The 21,107-nt window shown below is 40.4% G+C and overlaps 1 protein-coding gene across 1 annotated transcript in view; it reads left to right on the top strand.

Annotated features, from left to right (window-relative positions):
* The window catches only part of LOC111188389 (ribonuclease inhibitor-like), a 68,014-nt gene that overhangs the window by 41,129 nt on the left and 5,778 nt on the right, over positions 1–21,107 (top strand). The window contains exon 5 of the mRNA XM_049466664.1: positions 16,724–16,897. Coding sequence (XP_049322621.1) covers positions 16,724–16,897 — 174 coding nt within the window. The remainder of the gene's footprint in view (positions 1–16,723; positions 16,898–21,107) is intronic.

Raw genomic sequence — 21,107 nt, 5'->3', positions numbered from 1 at the left:
TTGTTAAACTGGTTTGCTCTGTCCACACCCCCATCTACTGGGTTGCCGTTGTTCTTTTTTCATTGCACCCCAGACTTCCTTCATGTTGTTATCTTGCAGCTTTCTTTCCACCTTTTTCCTGTAAGACTCCTTGGCCTCTTTAAGACGTAACTTGAGTCCCCCCTGTACGCGCTTCAGCTCTACCAAGTTTCCATCTTTGAACGCCCTCTTCTTTTGGTTGAGGAGGTCCTTGACGGTGCTGGTAATCCAGGGTTTGTTGTTTGGAAAGCAGCATACAGTCTTTGTGGGAACAGCAACTTCCTTTTGCGCCCTCACTGTAGAGAAGCCGGGTAGCTCCACGTTAGCATCCGACGTGTCAAGGGTGAGCCAGGTCTCAGTGAAACACAGCACACTACACTCCCTGTAGAGCTTCTGATTCTTCACCAGACAGGCTAGCTCATCGGTTTTGTTGGTAAGTGAGTTGACATTCCCCATAACCACCGACGGAACGGAGGGTTTGTACCTCCACCGTTTCTCCGTCTTCTTAGCCTTTAGCTTAGCCTTTAGCTTAGCTCCGGCCCTGCAGCCTCAGTACCTCCTTCTCAGTTCCCCCGGGATTGTGTGGACAATGCCCCAATGTCCCGTGGGTCAGAGGGCTAGCAGTTCTTCACGGTAATAAACACGATATTCCTCACTGCCCCGCATATTTACGCTAAAAATATCCTTAGGATATAAATAAGATGCACACTAGATGTGTGTAGTAGCACAGAGACGATAAATACACGTGAAAAAACTCAGAAAATCACACAAAGCGATGGAGCTACTGGAACAGGCAGCTACTCGCGTCGGCGCCGGAAGTATATGATGGTATATGATGGTATGCAGGGTAATGTCAGCATATCACCAAAAAGGAAGAACCACATCCAACAGGATTAACACGTGAGCAGAAGCTATTTTAAAAAGCTTTGATTGGTTAGAACTGCTGTCAGTCATATAAGAGTCCTATAGCAACTGAAAAACACAGACTAATGCCTTGAAGTAGTTGCTGTTTATTTATTTAAGTTAATTTATCAAATAAGTCCATACACGTACAATAACTATAATATATATTTGCTCATAAAAAAAATTGTAATTGTCACCCCTTCTCTGAAGGGTTAGAAGGGCCTCACTGCACATCAGACCACTGATATATATATGTATATATATATATATATATATATATATATATTCCCTTTTAAATACCCAGACTGCTCTAACCTTGCCCCAAACAGACAGCAGCCATTTTTAAGCTGCTGCCTAGCACCATGAAAGTGAAAAATGGTTAATGTCCACAAAGCAGGAGAATGATACACGAAGACAGCACAGATTTTTCAGGGTGCCATTTACTCAGAAATTTACTCAGAAATGGCACATCAAGATAAGGTCTGGAAAACATTTTCAGAGACAGCTGCCCATAAGATTGCTAGAAAGAAAAATAAGCCCCCCCTTTCCCCACCCAATTAAAGGGCAAATATTGTCTTAAAGATTTAGCAGACAGAGTTGTGGTACATCGTCTACTATTTAGTCACACCTGCACAGATATGCCCTTTATGGGAGAGTTATCAAAAGAAAACCCTCCTGTGCCCTAACCACAAAGTTCAAAGTTATGTTTGGAGGAAAGAAATGCACTGATTTTCAAAAAGTACACCCCCCCAATCATTGAGCCTGAGGGTGGGTCGATCTTATTTTTTTCCAAACGTTTAGATAACAGTGTATCTGTTGCTGTAACACGGGAACCAGACGGGAGGCGGACGTAAATGCGGATAAGACCAGACTTTATTAAATAACAAAGAAACAAATAAACAAACAGGGGAATAACAAATATAAATATGTACATAAACAAACAAACAAGGAGTAACGATAAACAGAATATAACTAAACACGGCTAGGGATATATACAGGGATAACTACGTAAATATATACAAAATAAACAAAGAAACAAACAGGAACTAAACGTGACTAGAAATAACGAGAATGACAATAAACAAGAGCGAGTAAATATAAATCAAAGACGTGACGTGACAGACAACGGGGGAAGGTGCAAAGACCGACAGCAAACGTAGACTAACAAGTACTATTTATACTAAACATGAAACAATGAACACCTGGGGAAACAGGTAACGAGGGGCGGAGCTACAAATTAGAAACACATGTGGAAAAGTACTGAGATGGGAGACACAGGGGAGCACAGGTCACGTGGGGAATGCACACAGAGACACAAGACAGGGCCAAGACGTGACAGAAGCCCCTCCCTAAACGCGCAGCCCCCGAGGCGCGTAAAAACGAACCCCAGGGGCCGGCGGCGGGGAGAGGCCGGGAAACACAAGAGACGAGACCGGGGACTTAACATGGGGCAGAACAGGAGACTGAACTAAAGACCGGACAGGAGACTGGACAAAGAAAGGAGACTGGACCTTGGACATGAACGGAGACTGGACATTAGACTGTACACTGGACAAGACAGGAGACTGGACAGGGAACTGGACAGGGGTCGGTGACTGGACATGGGGCATGACTGGTGACTGGACTGGACTGGACAAGGGAACAGGGACAAAAACATTAACCGGGACAGACACGAACACGGTCACAGGAACAGGTACACAGAAACCAGACAAGACAGGAACAGGAACATAGACCGACACAGGAACCATAATGGGGAGCGACAGGGGTACAAAATAAACTTGGGGATGCCCAGGACTGGTTAAAGTCTGTGGTGTGGTCCGTGGGGCCAGCCTGGGCACAGTTCTAGAGCTGAGGTCCGGGGCCCTTGGGGCAGACCTGGGTAGACGGGGCCTAGGGCCAAACATAGTCCTAGGAGCTGGAACTGGCGTGGGTGTGGTGACGGGTGCAGCTTGGACAGGCGCGGCGGCGGAGCTGGAGCGATAGGCACCACTGGCACAGGAACATTGGCGGTGGGCACCGCTGGCACAGGAACATAGGCGGTGGGCACCGCTGGCACAGGAACATTGGCGGTGGGCACAGCTGGCACAGGAACATTGGCGGTGGGCACCGCTGGCACAGGAACATAGGCGGTGGCGGGTACCGCTGGCACAGGAACATTGGCGGTGGGCACCGCTGGCACAGGAACATTGGCGGTGGGCACCGCTGGCACAGGAACATTGGCGGTGGGCACCGCTGGCACAGGAACATAGGCGGTGGCGGGTACCGCTGGCACAGGAACATTGGTGGTGGGCACCGCTGGCACAGGAACATTGGCGGTGGGCACCGCTGGCACAGACACTGGAGCGGTGGGCACCGCTGGCACAGACACAGGAGCGGTAGGCACCGCTGGCACAGACACAGGAGCGGTAGGCACCGCTGGCACAGACACAGGAGCAGTAAGCACCGCTGGCACAGACACAGGAGCAGTAAGCACCGCTGGCACAGACACAGGAGCGGTAGGCACCGCTGGCACAGACACAGGAGCAGACTTGGAGACTTGGGCTGAAGGAGATTGCGTGGAGATGAGGGCTGCTGAAGAAAGCACAGAGACTTGAGCTGAACTCACCGCAGTGTATGCAGATTCCGGGGTGGCGCGAGCAGGAGAGTGTAGCGTCGTAACCATGGAAACCTTGGAGCGGAGAGCTGCTGCTGCCGCGAGTGACTCGAAAATCCGGACTGGATCAGCTGATTTGCCGGACGAGTCTGGAGTAGGAAGCGCGGAGCCGCCGGTAGAGTCCAGCGCAGGAGATGTGTCGGAGCGCGGCTGTGCGGCCGCCGTGGAAGCTGGATCTGCAGCCCTCGGAGAGGTGAGCGCCGTTACAGCCGGAGAGGAGAGCGCTGGAGCAGACGAAGAGGAGAGCGTCTTGGTAGCAGGGGATGCTAACGGAGTTAGCCGCGCCGCCGAATAGAAGGCTGGAGCAGCAGCCGCAGGAAAAGCTAGCAGGTTAGCCGCTGAAGCTAGCTGAGGAGCCGCTGAAACGGAGCGCGCCATGGGAGGCGGGCGGACAGAAGACGGCGTCTTGAGGACCGGCACTGCTGGAGATCGGTTCGGGGCGAGGGTGGCCTCCTCCACGAGATCGAGTGGACATCGGAAAGCCGGGTGCAGAACAGACCCCGGAGGAAGCGGCAAGCGGGCTCGCGTCGGAGGGTAATCTTCATCCTCCGAGCTAGACGCGGCAGCTACAAAGTTCCAAAAGTCCTCATCGCCAGCGTCTCTGACCACCTCACCTCCCCCACGGTTCGAGGCTAGGCCCATAGCCCCAACGGTTATGCCCCCCCCAAGAAAATCCTCCGGAATTCGGGATCCCTTAGAGCGCCTAGACCGAGGCCCTCTCCGGCCTCGAGGCCTCGGATTCTCCTGCGCCGGGATCGCGACAGAGGGGCGGCGGATGGCCGGCCCGGACCTCGGCAGAAATCTTCCCGCTACGTCCATAATTAAGGTCGGTCTTTCTGTAACGCGGGAACCAGATGGGAGGCGGACGTAAATGCGGATAAGACCAGACTTTATTAAATAACAAATAAACAAATAAACAAACAGGGGAATAACAAATATAAATATGTACATAAACAAACAAACAAGGAGTAACGATAAACAGAATATAACTAAACACGGCTAGGGATATATACAGGGATAACTACGTAAATATATACAAAATAAACAAAGAAACAAACAGGAACTAAACGTGACTAGAAATAACGAGAATGACAATAAACAAGAGCGAGTAAATATAAATCAAAGACGTGACGTGACAGACAACGGGGGAAGGTGCAAAGACCGACAGCAAACGTAGACTAACAAGTACTATTTATACTAAACATGAAACAATGAACACCTGGGGAAACAGGTAACGAGGGGCGGAGCTACAAATTAGAAACACATGTGGAAAAGTACTGAGACGGGAGACACAGGGGAGCACAGGTCACGTGGGGAATGCACACAGAGACATGAGACAGGGCCAAGACGTGACAGTTGCATTGTCCTCACCTCCTTCTACAGATGTGTGGTGGAGAGCGTTGTGTGCAGACAGAAAAGCACTGCAGAGGGTGGTGAAGGCTGCACAGAGGATTGTTGGAGTTAGCTTCCCTAGCACCACAGACATTTACACCTCCAGATGCAGGAAAAGGGCCAGCTGCATCAGGAAGGATCCCACCCATTCAGCACACGCACTTTTTGTCCCACTCCCCTCAGGCCGGAGGCTGCGGAGCATTAAGTGCAAAACAACCAGACTCAGAAACTCAGAAACTCCACTTAACAACACACTGCACTGACACCAAGGACAAAATACTGTTTACAAACATGGTCACTTTACTTGCACTGAGACACTTTATCTCCACTGGTCTAATTCCATATCATGCTGCTATAGCACACTTGCACTCTGCACTTTGTTGCTGAACCTTTCTACTCTGTATTTATTTCTTATTCTTTGGGGGTATTTATCTATCTATTTTGAATATTCTATTTTTTTTATTGCATTCTTTTTTATCTATATATCTATTTAATAATAGCTCTTTGGGTGTAAAACTGGATCGTGAGATCACAATTTCGTTCCACCTCATGTACCACATGTGATGCGAATGACAATAAAATCTCCTTGAATCCTTGAATTTTACTTATTGTAAATCAAAAAGGCAAATAATATAAATATATTTCTTGAGGACATTGAACACACATCATGTTTACATATATGCTAAGTTATTTTTCCCCATCCGTATTACACTTTAAATATATAAAAAAAAATATTCTACTACTGTGTTCTGATTTCAGACTGAATAACTGCAGTATTACAGAGGAAGGCTGTGCTGCACTATCAGCAGCTCTTCATTCAAATCCGTCACACCTGTTAGAGCTGGATCTGAGTGATAATAAACTGTTGACTGCAGGAGTGAAGGAGCTCAGTGCTGTGTTGAGGAATCCTCGATGTAAACTTCAGAAACTCAAGTGAGAAACTTTTAAATATACGAAAAACCATATTTAAAAGATGTTTGTTTTATGATTTAAATTTTATTATGTTATTAATAGTCTTAGTTATGTAGAATTTCTCATCATAAAATGTACTGTAGAATGTAGAATATCATACAAAATGCAAGAATGGAATTAAATATCTGGATTTATAGTGTTCATTGCTAAATAAGGAATTATGTATTTTGTATGATAGTCTTTCAGACTGTGGTGTAACGGGGGAAGGATATGCTGATCTGGCTTCAACTCTGAAATCAAACCCTTCATCACACCTGATAGAGTTAGATCTCAGAGGGAACGATCCTGGAGACACAGGAGTAAAGGAACTTCATGATTTGCTGGTAAATCCACAGCATAAATTGAGCAAACTGAGGTAAATATTTGTAAGTAAACGTGGGTATATTTAACAAATCACATTAGAATTAAAGCAAAGTATTTCAGTGTTTTAAGTATTTGGCCATAACTTGGCGGAACAATGATACATAAATACATGTTTTCTTTTATTTCTTATTTTATTTATTTTTTATTTTTTGTTTAATATGTTTCCTTTGTGTTTCCAGGCTATTGAAAAGCTCTACTGTAGAGAAAGTCTGTACTTCTCTGACTAAAACTCTAGGAACAAGCCCTTTACTGCTGACAGAGCTGGATCTGAGTGGAAAAATACAAGGAGTGAAGCAACTCTCTAAGCTACTGAAAGATTTACACTGCAGAACTACAAAGCTCAAGTATGAATTCATTTAGATGTTACATTTTCCAAAGAAGTACAAAACATTTAATTCACATTATTTAGTGGTATTGAGTATTTTGTGGGTTGTTCAGTAGTATGTATGTTGCTACAGTAATTATTTTAACCTCATTTCAAGAAACAAAAAACAAAAACAAATTTTGTCAGTGCAGATTTTATCCTGATGTCGAATAGTTACCAGTTCAGTAAAGACTGTGTGAAGTTCCGTTTCTCTTTGTGTGCAGGCTGAGTAACAGCAATGTTACAGAGGAAGGCTGTGCTGCTCTATCAGCAGCTCTTTGTTCTAATCCATCACATCTAATAGAGCTTGATCTGAGTGAGAATGTTGTAGGAAACTCTGGAGTGAAGCATCTTTGTGATCTACTGAACAATCAGCACCGCAAACTGCAGAGGCTGAAGTAAGTTGTAATTATAATGTTAACGAAAAAATACTTTTGGCAGAATTAGAAAACATAACAAGGAACAAGCATTTCACACTGTTTACAGCATATCATATTTGCCATGATTTTAAGCCAGAATATGTTTCTCTTTAGACTTTCATTCTGCAGTGTAACAGAAAAGGGGTATGCATTTCTGGCTTCAGCTCTGAAAAACCCTGCATTACCCCTGATAGAGCTGGATCTCAGAGGAAATTACCCAGGAGACACAGGAGTGAAGAAGCTTACCGATTCATCTTGTAACATAGAAACAATAAGGTTTCTACACCACAAACATCTACTAAACTATCTAAAACATTTTGTAATGTAGCTTAAGGGAAAACATAATGCATACATACATGCATACCACATGCTATCGTAATTAAACATGAATGTGTACTAAAATTAACTTGTTTGAAATATTATTTGTAATGTTTTTAAGATTTTGTAGAGAGAATAATGAGGAATAGTCATGAGGCATTTCACTATGCCACCTTAGGGACTTCCAACCCTAGGAAAGACTAAGCTGTAGTTACAAAACTTTTAAAATGCATGTTTATTGACAATTATATAAAAAAAATGTCATACCCAGAATCACTTTTGACAAAGGAGTAATAAGACAGCTAGGAAACAAATTATAGATTAACACTCAAATGGCAAAGAACTGGGCTGAGGGCTTACTGTGGCAGAAAAAGCAAGGAGAAAGAAAGAAGTCACCTACACCACATGCCACACGTGACTGCACATCTCAAAAGTGCTATATAATGAAATGTATTCCACAGCAAAAGTCACTCGCTTTGGCCCACAGCTCCTATTTAGCCAAGATAACAAACAAGCTGTTAAGTACAATAGGTGGTGGAGGGGAGAGACCATCAGTCACCATTTAACATAACTATATTACTAAATAAACTATACAGTAGTTCATAATAACTACAGAAAACAAAAAGCACCTATAATACTCAAAATCCTGTTCTCTCGCAGCCCCTCTAACCACAGCACAGACAAACACATAACCCCAAATAACACAAATTATTTAAATCAAATTACTAAAGAGATCCAAACAAAATACAAGGAAAATCAAGAGAACACAGTCGACTGACTGAAATAATCCTCAAAATAAAAATAATCCCACAAAAATAAACCTACACTCAAAAGACTCAAAAAAGGAAATCGATCAAATATTCAAAGCAAATGGAAAATAAATACTTATTTGAAGAGAAATTGAAACCAACCAGGAGATCAACCCAAATTCCCAAACAAGAAAAACAAAAGAAATAAAAAAAAAGTTTTAGTAAGGCAAAACAAATTATGGAAAGACACAAAATAATACAAAAAGCCAAATTTAAGCAAACAAGAATAAAGACAAAACAGCATCACTGTGAGAAGCTACAATCAAACCAGTACTGTCTGGGCAAAAAACCCCTATAAAACAGGGGTATTTAATTAGAATCCTGTATGGTCCAGAAAATATTGACAGACCAAGGTCTGGACCGAATTTTATCTTATGTGTTATGATTCAGTGCCATATCCTGTAATGAAATATCCTATGAGGAAAAAATAAAATATAATAATAATAAAAAATGCCTCTCTGGACAGATTTTGTTTACATTCCTCACCTGTCTCTCTGTTGCGCTCAGCGTGACTTTTCCACACGTATAAAGGTGGTTTTTCAAGGCCGCATCCCAATTCACTAGCGGGAGCAGCGGGACCACAACCCTGACAACACGGGTTCGATCCGGGGTTTGTGAGGAGCAGTGTTTATATTTATTTATTTCCTTACCGAATCTGATCTTACACCACATGTGATTGGTCTGTGAGTTTAATGCGCCGCAAAGCACGTATACATTGAAATCCTTCTCAATAGTTTATCGGTTTGGGTCTGCATTGGACAACGTTTGGGTCCGGACTCTGACCGCGGTCCACCTATTAGTGGTCCCTGCAATAAAATATACAAAAACTAGAATGAACAACTTAAAATATCCAATTCATCCAGGTTAGCTATCACTAACCCACAATCCAAGAGAGAAGGTTCACAATAATACCCAAAACTTACCCAAAACATGCCGATCTACCGTATGAAACTGAAAGTGAAGCTGCACCAGCAGAAGCACAATGAAACAGTGCCGTTGGGCCGGCAATAAAGACGAAGGTCCGCAAAATTACAATCGAAATGCGACAAGGAGTTTATCAAGCAGATAAGCAGATTGTAACATAATATTGTAGCCACAGATACCTCATTTGAAAGCGACCCAAAGCTCTCAGCCATGTTAATTCAGCCACACTGAATGCAGCCAGCCCAGAAGGATTAGGAGAGTGGTACAGGAAGTACACCATGAATAAAGGTTCACCACTTATATATAGAACTGGAAGGTCCCATCCAGTACCTTAAAGTGCCCACACATCAATATTGGCCTAAGGGAAATTTAGGTTAGGCCAGTACAAATCCACTGCTGCTAAACATTGTACAAAGTCTTAAAGAGTGTTGTTCTTTTTTACAGATTTCTGAACAGCTGTGATGCAGAGAAAATCTGTACTTCTCTGACCAAAGATCTGCAAGAAAACCCCTTACTGCTGAGAAAACTGGATCTGAGTGGAAAAATACAAGGAAATTCAGGCATGAAGCAGCTCTCTGCTCTACTGAAGGATTTACACTGCAGACCTAAGATGCTTATGTGGGTGATGTGATTTTTAATGCATTGTTATGTATTTGTTAACCAATTGCATTATTTTTGCAGGGGTGATTTTTGTATTAACTTCACACAACAATGAAGATCAAACTTCTTCCTTAGTATGTTTGAGAATAATTATGCAATAAAACATTTATTTAAAAAATGAACTGAACTGATATACACCATTTTATGTTTACAAGACTGCTAGAGGCGAGTCAGAGGTCTTGGCCTTGAGGTGGTTTAAGGGCCACCTTATCCTGATGCTACACATTGAACAATTTTATTAGTCTTTTGTCCACTATTTCTCTTTTTCAGGCTGAATAACAACAACATTGGAGAGGAAGGCTGTGCTGCTCTATCATCAGCTCTTTGTTCAAATCCCTCACACCTGATCGGGCTGGATCTGAGTGACAATAATATAGGAATCCCTGGAGTAAAGCAGCTGTGTTCCTTCCTAAATGAAACAAACTGTAAACTACTGCAATTGAGGTAATTGTTTCACAGTTAAGACTATTATATATATATATATATATATATATATATATATATATATATATATATATATATATTATTTAATCTTTGGTCCTGCGACGGCACCCTTAGGAATTGCAATAGGACAAGCTGGATGACAAAACATGTTATAGGATTAGCTAAGCAGTAATTGGAATTAAAAAACAATTAAATAGGCCACAAGTCTTAAAGTTTTTAAGATGGCAGTTCATTACAAAAAGTTCAAGCTGTAGACATTGGGAACAACAAAGCTACAGACTGACAGAGGTCAAAATCGACTCTCCACTGACTGGGAAGACCGACATTTGAATATCAATCAGCAAGTGCAGGATGACACCAAGTGACCTACAAGAGGAATGGCAGCTGGGGTGCATGGCAAGAACAGTTTGTAACAGGCTCCTAGAGGCAGAGCTCAAGCCATGTAAAGCTAGAAAAAAAGCCTTTCATCAATGAGAAGCAAAGGAGAGCCAAGCTGAAGTTTGCAAAAGATCATAAGGATTGCCCATAGATAACTCTCTGATGAGTCCAATTTTCAGCTTTTTCAAACACCTGGTCATCTAATGGTTAGACCTGGAGAGGTGTACAAGCCACAGTGTACTTGCACTTATTGTACAATTTGGTAGAGGATCAGTGATGGTCTGGGGATGCTTAAAGGGATAGTTCGGGATTTTTGACATGAATCTGTATGGCATCAACATGACCAGTGTCGTGCATTCTCACTGACTTACCCCCGACCATGTCCGGTGAGCGGAGTTCTTGTCCAGTATTGTCCGAGCCGAAAGTAGTCCGGCATGTTTGCTGGGGTCACGAAACGAAAGCGTTTTTCTTCCCAAAACAGTACGAGTGCAAAAGAGTGATTTATTTGCATAACAAAAAACGGTGTCTGCAAAAGTCACGCCTCATTATCACGGGGGCACTACTTTCATTTTGGATCAGTGCGCGCGATTGCGCAACCTGGCAGCTAGCCTACGTTTTCGATTTCACTGTTTACTGTTCGGGAACATGTCGGACTACGAGAGCGACGAGGAATATATTGATTTCCGCTCAGAGCCAAGGGGGTATCTTTATGAGCCTGAGTATACTGAGGAGGAACTTGCCCAAATCGAATTGGATCGTGCAGAAAGAGAGAGGGTGGACAGAGAAATGATTGAGACCGAAGCTGGAGCCGCTGCTGCTGCTGCTGCTGCTGCGATACCAAGGGTGGCCGACAAATCCTGGTGCACTTGTTTGAAGTGCGAACTAATGCCGACAGAGGTGGAATGTTACTGCTGCCACGAGTGGGATTTAGTTATGCCAGAGATACAGAACCTGTCAATTGATGAGGACGTCGGCGGGCCAGCTGCTGCCTGCATCACAAACAACAGCGACTTCCCTGCACTCCTGAATATTTCCCGGGCATGGAGAAACATAGTCATCCTCGCTGAAGTGCGCACTGCAAACACGAAGCTTCTTCATTTTCACCACTTTGGTGTCCACATGGAAGCCCATTGCAAGTATCCAAAGTTGCCTGAGAGCAATGTCAGTCACGGGGATACGATGGAAACTGTGCGGAGAATCAGCCACATCTTTGTTGCTACAGCCTGGATAATCACAAGTCTGCACCATTTTAACACACACACATACAAATGTATAAATCTGTGTTCAAGAAGCTTATAAAAGCCGATAAACTTCTCTCTAAAGCTTGCTCTTTGCGTTGCTGGTTGAAGCTGAGCGCAGCCAATGATCTGAAAGGCTAGTGCGCTGCTCGCAGTTAGAATGACATGCGCACTGATCCAAAATGAAAGTAGTGCCCCAGTGATAATGAGGCGTGACTTTTGCAGACACCGTTTTTTGTTATGCAAATGAATCACTCTTTTGCACTCGTACTGTTTTGGGAAGAAAAACGCTTTCGTTTCGTGACCCCAGCAAACATGCCGGACTACTTTCGGCTCAGACAATACTGGACAAGAACTCCGCTCACTGGACATGGTCAGGGGTAAGTCAGTGAGAATGCACGACACTGGTCATGTTGATGCCATACAGATTCATGTCAAAAATCCCGAACTATCCCTTTAAGCCAGGCTGGAATTGTCCAGTGTAAGGACAAATAAATAAACCATATATAAGGTTATCCTGACAGAAAACTTGCTTCCTTCTGCTATGACAATGTTCCCTAACTCTGAGGACTGTTTTTTTCATCAGGACAATGCTCGATGCCACATAGCTAGGTCAATCAATCTGTGTATGAAGGACCAATAGATCAAGACCTGGTCATGGCCAGCCCAATCTCCAGACCTGAACCCCATTGAAAACCTCAGGAGTAGAATGAATGATCACAAGCCATCAAACAAAGCTGAACTGCTTGAATTTTTGTGCCAGGAGTGGCATAAGGTCATCAAAAAGCAGTGTGAAAGACTGGTGGAAAGCATGCCAAGACGCATGAAAGCTGTGATTAAAAATCATGCCCAATATGGAGGCCGGCTGCTACACCAGGAGGAAGGCTAAGCGGTGTCTATGTATATATGTCTGTGGCCAGGAAGCACAGCCACAGGGACAGAATTAACTGAAAACATAACTTTATTTGTAACATGCCCTCCACCAACACCCAAAACTAGCTTAAATAAACATATCGCCAGCACTGGGGGGCTATAGTCTCTTGAGTGAAATGTCTTCAGACTCTGTTTTGCCTCATCCTTCCTCTCGACACAAGCATCTCTCTCCTGTGATGGCTAAGGCAATCCTCTTATGTCAGTCCCTGCTGGCTTGCTAATCAATCTAATGAGGCCCAACTGGGGCTGCACGTTTTGGCATGGAGCATGTCACACTACGTACAATAAATCTAATAAGAATGTTACGTAGTGACGAAAGTAAAGAATGTTAGTGTGGTATGTTGTTTCTCTAGACCAGGGGTCACTAATAGGTGGACCGCGGTCGTTGTTCAATGCGGACCCAAACCGATAAACTACACAGAAGGATTTAAATTTGACAGTGTTCATTTAAAGCGGCAGAACTTTTCTTGTTCACACTGCAGTGACACGGCATCGCTCCCAACCACTTTCTCTGCCTTTCTCACGCCACTTTGGGGCGTGTCTCCTGAAAGAGCAAGCAGTTTATCCGCCACCAGCAAGAATGTGTAGAGTTGTAGTTCAGTGCTGTGTATGAATGAGACCCTGTTCTTTTTTTTATTGGCCGGTGAACCCTGCTAAAACATCCAGGTTAGGACCAGCTGGTCTTCTGTCTCTGTTATCCTACAAAGGGGTTTCTTAAAGCTTAAAAAAGCCTGAAAAAGCTGTAATCAGCTTCTCCTCCCTTTCTTCACTCTGTAGTTCAGTCTGTGGTGTGTGGTGCTAAAGCCCTGTCTGCGTGGCGCTGATTGGCTACTGGCCAGCGAAACTCGCTTCTCATTTGTATAAAGTTAAAAATATCTGAACTGGCGGAAAAATGAGAACGGGCGGAAAATAAAGACACTCCGAGTGCAAGAGAGAGACAGGAGAGGAATGTACCAAAAATCTGTCCAGAGAGGCATTTTATTATTATATATTTTTTTCATCACAATTCAAACAACCTTACGGGTCAGATGTTAACTTGTGTTATGATTCAGTGATATACCCTGTATGTGTGTGTGTGTATATATATATATATATATATATATATATATATATACACACATATATATATAACACTGCCGACGGTCCCGACCTTGGACTGACAAAATTTCAACTGGACCGTACTGAATTCTAATTAAATACCCCTGCTCTAGACTTTCATTCTGCAGTATAAGAGAAGAAGGATATGCAGCTCTGGCGTCAGCTTTGAAATCAAACCCCTCCTCAACACTGACTGAGTTGGATCTCAGAGGAAATGATCCTGGAGAAACAGGAGTGAAGCTGCTCACTGAAATACAAGATGATACAACCAGTAAACTGCGTAAAATAAGGTACAGAGTTTATTTGCTTCAACAGCCTTAATAAATCCATTCATATTTATTTAAGAATAAGAAGAAAAATCTACAATTTACATAAAACGTTTTGGACTTTTCTGTGCATTTAAAAGATCTAATTTGCACAGTCCAATCCCATTCTTAATAAATAATGGAAGAAAATAAAAGATAACCGTCCCAGAGCTTAAGTAGTACAAAAACGAGAGCAAGGTCCACAAAAATGAAAGGGGGAAGAGAGGAGAAGGAAGATAAAGTAGCAAGCAAAATTTTTAAGTCCACCCTGGCTTATCGTAATCCGTGTGTCCGGGGGAAATGCTGTGGTAGAGGAACACAGCCAGGAAGCATGCAGGGAGAGAACAGAGGATGGAGTTAGTGTGGCATCAGTTCACTCACTACTAAACTCAAGTTCGGATTCTTTTGTGTCCTTTGGCATGCTTGTGGTGGGTGATTTCCAGCGTGCTTGTTAGTACTAGCAGCATGGCAGCTCCTCCCCTTTAGCCTTGTGCATGTGTTGGCATCTGGCGCGGTCCCAACCCCCTAGCAATGTGCTCTGGCCGGCTGTCAAAACTACCTCGCCAGCTCACTGGTGGTGGAGCGTCGCACCACCGCACTAACGTAAATCCTTTCTGCTGTCAATGGTTTATACAGCCTTTTCAATAAATCCCCTAAGGGAAGGAAATAAGGCACAGGAATATGATGGAATATATTAATAATATATTGTTTATTGAAAATATAGTAAGATCTTTTAAGTCATTGTTTAGTAGATTTCACTTTCTACAGGTTGCATATAAGCTCTGCATATTATTGACTTTGTATCAAAACATTTGAAGGAATGTTAAAATAAAACATAAAATAGTGAATTACATTAAAATGGCAAGGAATGTATTAACAATGTTCAATCTCTACAGGTTGTTAAAAAGCTCTGCTGCAGAGAAAGCATTTGCTTCTCTGACAGAAGCTCTAGAAACAAACCCTTTACTGCTGAGAGAGCTGGATCTGAGTGAGAAAATACGAGAAGACTCAGCAGTGAAGCAGCTCTCTGATCTACTAGGGGATTCACACTGCAGACCGAAGAAACTTAAGTATGTGTGACTTAAGAGTGTTGTGTCTATGAAACATTTAAAATGCATAATTCTTAATACAAACAAAACTTGTATGTTTGAATATTGTTGAAAATATGTCTTAATCATAGTATATATATTTGCATTTTACTCAATTTATGGCAAACAAACAAAGCATATTTCTGAATTAATTAGTTGAAGACAATGAACAAACAAAGTGTTGACAGTTAAATTCAAAATGCCTTTTCATGCCATTTATCAGTAATTTATTATCTACTACTGTTTTCAGGCTGAAAAAAAACAACATTACAGAGGAAGGCTGTGCTGCTCTATCATCAGCTCTTTGTTCTAATCCTTCACACCCGATAGAGCTGGATCTGAGTGAGAATAAACTGTTGACTGCAGGAGTGAAGCAGTTCAGTGCTTTGTTGAAGAATCCTCAATGTAAACTTGAGAAACTCAAGTAAGAATCTTTTAAAGTACAGCATAAAAAAGACTAATTTAAGATTTTTGTTTTAGGATTTTTATAATATTTTATGTTAATACTCTTAACTTTGCAAAAATTGAGTTTGTATATGTGTTATTGCTAAATAATGAATTTTGTATGATAGTCTTTCAGACTGTGGTGTAAAGGGGGAAGGATATGCTGCTCTTGCTTCTGCTCTGGAATCAAACCCTTCATCACACCTGATAGATTTAGATCTCAGAGGGAACGATCCTGGAGACACAGGAGTAAAGAAACTTCATAATTTGCTTGTAAATCCACACCATAAACTGAGCAGACTGAGGTAGGTATTTATAGATAACGTGGGAATTTTTAACATGTAACAGTTAAAAATAAAGCAATGTAGTTCAGTGTTTTAGTAAATATTTGAAAATAACCTGTCAAAATGATACATTAAAAAGTGATACTGAAGTTAACATTTTATATATTTCTGATGTTCTTCTGTCACTTTTTAGCATGTAAAGTATGTGTATGAGTATACAGTTCAAAACTGTGTTAAGAACTGTTTTTTTTGTACATCAACATATATATATATATATATATATATATATATGCACTATTTTTATGTGCAGGCTATTGAAAAGCTCTTCTGCAGAGGATTTCTGTGCTTCTCTGACAGAAGCTCTAGGAACAAACCCTTTACTGCTAACAGAACTGGATCTGAGTGGGAAAATTAAAAAAAACTCAACAGTAAGGCAGCTCTCTGATCTACTGGAAGATTTACACTGCAGAACCACAAAACTCAAGTATGAATTCATTTTTCAAAGAAGCACAAAACATTTAATTAACATTGGTGGTATTGTGTATTTTGTGGGTTGGTTTACTACATATGTTACTACTGAAATGATTTATTACAGTTTTTATTTCAAGCAAGAAAAAAAATGGGTTAGTGATTACGTTTATCAAAATGCAGATTAATTAACAGTTCAGTAAAGATTGTGTAAGTTTTATTTTTGTATTGTTCCTCTTTGTGTGCAGGCTGAGTAACAGCAATGTTACAGAGGAAGGCTGTGCTGCTCTATCAGCAGCTCTTTGTTCTAATCCATCACACCTGATAGAACTTGATCTGAGTGAGAATGTTGTAGGAAACTCTGGAGTTAAGCATCTTTGTGATCTACTGAACAATCAGTACTGCAAACTGCAGAGACTGAAGTGAGTTGTAATTATAATGTTAACAATGCTTGCAATTTGCAAGATTAGAAAACATAAAACACAACAAAGAGAACATTTCACACTGTTTACAGCATATCATATTTGTCATGCTCTTATAATAAAGCCAGAATATGTTTCTCTCTAGACTTTCATTCTGCAGTGTAACAGAAGAAGGATATGCATTTCTGGCTTCAGCTCTGAAAAACCCTGCATTACCCCTGATAGAGCTGGATCTCAGAGGAAATGACCCAGGAGACACAGGAGTGAAGAAGCTCACTGATTCATCTTGTAAAACAAGGACAATAAGGTTTTTACAGTACAAACATCTACTTAACTATTTAAAACATTTATCAGTGTAGTTTATTTAAGAACAGTCATTGCATCTGTGTTTTCAGTAAAAGTTAATCATGTAATTTGTGTTCTTTTTTATCCTAATTACACAGATGTTTTTGTGTACATTTTTTATTTAATTAAAATATATTTGTTTGAAATAAGGATACTAATGTGAGGGGAGATGTAGATGTAGAACATTTCGGAAAGAAAAGAAATGAGGTGATTTTGGATGAATCTGTCATCAATCTGAATATTCTTCTTTGTTCAGGTTGCTGAACAGCTCTGATGCAGAGGAAATCTGTACTTCTCTGACTAAAGATCTGGGAGAAAACCCATTACTGCTGAGAGAGCTGGATCTGAGTGGAAAAATACAAGGAGATTCAGGCATGAAGCAGCTCTCTGCTCTACTGAAGGATTTACACTGCAGAATCAAGAAACTGAAGTATGGAGTGTGTTTTCTTTTATTCATTGTAAATGTATAATCATTCATGTGAAGAAAATGAATCAATTATTCTAGAATGATAAGTGATTTCGATACTTGGCAGCAGTGATTTTACACTTAGTTAATTCATATTTAACAAAACAAACATGATCAAACTACTTTCATAGTATGTTTGAGAATAATTGCGCAATAAATCATTTATGTTACAAAGTCCCAAATGGTTTTTGATGGATACCAGACTAAGATATTTTTCATCATAGAAAATTATTTAGATAAATTAGTATTTTTTTTTACAAAATGTGAACATATTTTTGTTATTATTATAAATATACATCAAGTACAGTGTACAATTCAGTTCAATGAAAATGTATATACATATATATATATATATATATGTATATATATATATATATATATATATATATATAAATACATATATATGGCGTTTCTTTACAGCAAATGTTGTCACAAAGCTGCTTTACAAAAATACAGGTTCAACTTCTTATGATTAAACACCATAGTACAGTTGTACTCCCTCACTTGACACAATAATTGTAGCAGACGAACACAGTGATATTTGAGGATTGAAATTAAGTTTATCGGACTAACAGAAAGTGTGCAATAATTCTTTAAATACATACATTTGGACACCTGTCAGGTGCAGCTAGGAGAGGACGCAGAGACACAAACAAATTAAACTAAAACAACAACGAATTAAGGAGTCAACAAAGAACCGTGCAACCTGAACTGATGAAGAAACAAACAAGAACAGACACAGGACACTGCGACAAAGGGACTATAAACACACACACACTCACATTCTCTCAAGAAATTGAATGACATACTTGAGGATTCACAGCATAATCCTGAGATGAAACCTAATATACACACACACACACAGTCTCTCTCTCACACACACATACACAGACACACAGGAGAGGACAGGAAACACCTGGGGACAGGTAACAAGGGGGCGGGGCTACAAATGAACAAAGGTCAAAACACTTAAGGCGGAGACATGCTAGGATCACACAGGCCATGTGCAGAGGAAAGAAAATAAACAAACAGGAGGGCAGGAAAAACAGAGACAGACAGGAGAGACACAGAACAGGACAAGAACATGACAGCACCCTTGTCGTTTTATTGATTTTAATACTTTTGGCACTAATTTGTGAAACATAAAATGTGTTTGGTAAGCTCATTGACCCTTGACCTACATACATAGGTGAATCCAATTATGAGAAAGGGTTAAGGTGCCAATTGCAAGTTTTTCTCCTCTTTGCATCTTATCTGAAGATCCGTTACATAGGAGCCTCAAAACAACTCTCAAATGACCCGAAACAAAGATTGTTCAACTTCATGGCTTAGGGGAAGGATACAAAAAGCTATCTGAGAGATTTCAAATGTCAGTTTTCACTGAGTGAAACTGTTGAAATTAAAATTGAGTTATTTGAAGGACGGTATGCATAGCAGGAAAAAGAACACAGCATTCAAAGACTAACACTTGCTCCCCACAGTAAAATTTGGTGGTGATTCCATCATACTGTGGGGCTGTGTGGCCAGTGCAGGTACTGGGAATCTTGTTAAGTTGAGGGTCGCATGGATTTTAGTCAATATCAGAAGCCAGACTCTAATTGGAAGCTATATTGGATCTACTAAATATTGATAAAATTTTTCTGTTGGGGTGCCCAAATTTTGCACCTGCCTAATTTTGCTTAAACATAATTATTTCACACTTTCTGTAAATCATATAAACTTAATTTTACTTCTCTATCACTTTCCTTTGCTATCTGATATATTAATCTGAAGTTACATTAGAATTACTGAAATTTACCTGTAATTTATAATAAATTATAACCAATGATTTATAACTTTTTCATACCACTGTAAAACCTTTACATGAAGAAACTATCAGTCTTTCATTTAAACAGAAAGCTGATTTATTGTAAATAAGTGCACTCTATAGATCATTATATTTTAAAATAAGAACTTACTTCTTTAAATACTTAAAAGTATTTGAACACTAAACTGAAAAATGTAACATGTAGGTAAAACCTACACACCACTTCCAGTAAATAATCAGAGTAGTCGGATGAAAGGAGCTTTGGCACTTCTAGTGATATTCAAAGACAAGATCATTTCCAAATAAAGACTGCAACACTAATTTAAACAGAAATATTACCCCTGAACAAGATCATTAATCTTTTGTTCACCATTTCTGTTTTCAGGCTGAATAACAACAGCATTGGAGAGGAAGGCTGTGCTGCTCTATCATCAGCTCTTTATTCCAATCCTTCACACCTGATAGATCTGGATTTGAGTGATAATAAACTAGGAATCCCAGGAGTGAAGCAGCTGTGTTCCTTCCTGAATAAAACAGACTGTAAACTGCAGCAACTGAAGTAATTGTAAACTGCATCACAGTGTAGACTGATCATTAAAAATGAATATTTATTTGATTCACTTTTTGCTATATAAAATAAAGCTATAATGAATGTTGTGTAGTTATGCAAATAAGACGTGGATTAATAGCATAATAATTTATCATGATGAAAAAGTATGCTATTAAAGCACATTGATCATTAAAATTACAGACAAGCGTGTGTTTTAATATAGACAATGTATGTTGTCTCTCTAGTCTTTCATTCTGCAGTATAACAGAAGAAGGATATGCTACTCTGGCTTCAGCTTTGAAATCAAACCCCTCCTCACTCCTGATTGAGTTGGAACTTAGAGGAAATGATCCTGGAGAAACAGGAGTGGAGCTGCTCACTAATTTACAAAAGGATGCAGACAGTAAACTCAAGAACATAAGGTAAACCATTTTTTTTTCCTCCATGAACCTGTCCTTAAGTTCAACCTGAATTAATCTGAGCATTTTACCTTGTTAGATACAGTATCTCAACCTGGGAAATATGATTGGTATTTGCTTAATTCCATCTTAATAAGTTTTCATGTTTTCCAACATGATTTAATTACTTGTTTGTGCTTTTTAGTCACCTGATTTTCACAGTCCAATCACATTCTTAATAAGTAATATACATTTTTTGTATTTCTTTTTTTACAGCCTTATCAACAAATCTTCTGTTTAAACTAAATAAAGTACAGAATCCAGATATGACTAAACAATGTAATAATATATTGTTATTGAAAAAAATCAAAGCTTTAATCAAAAGCAATAATATTTTAATCTGAGTTGCCTGAGAACCAATTCCTCAGTTCTTATACTCTCTTTGGGTGGAGTAATTTTTAGTCCCTTTTTTCACTCCCAGTTAGTTAATTAACCTTGATCAATATACAATAACCTCAACTCTAAATGAATTAACGAAAGTTTATCAGCCATACTTGAGAAACTCGCACACAAATGCTTTCAGTAATACAATGTGCAGAATATAGTTGATAATATACACAATTTCCTTTACCTATTGCTCTGCA

Source organism: Astyanax mexicanus, chromosome 17 (genome assembly GCF_023375975.1).
Source record: "Astyanax mexicanus isolate ESR-SI-001 chromosome 17, AstMex3_surface, whole genome shotgun sequence".
Taxonomy (NCBI): Eukaryota; Metazoa; Chordata; class Actinopteri; order Characiformes; family Acestrorhamphidae; genus Astyanax; species Astyanax mexicanus.
This window is presented reverse-complemented; position numbering and strand designations above follow the sequence as displayed.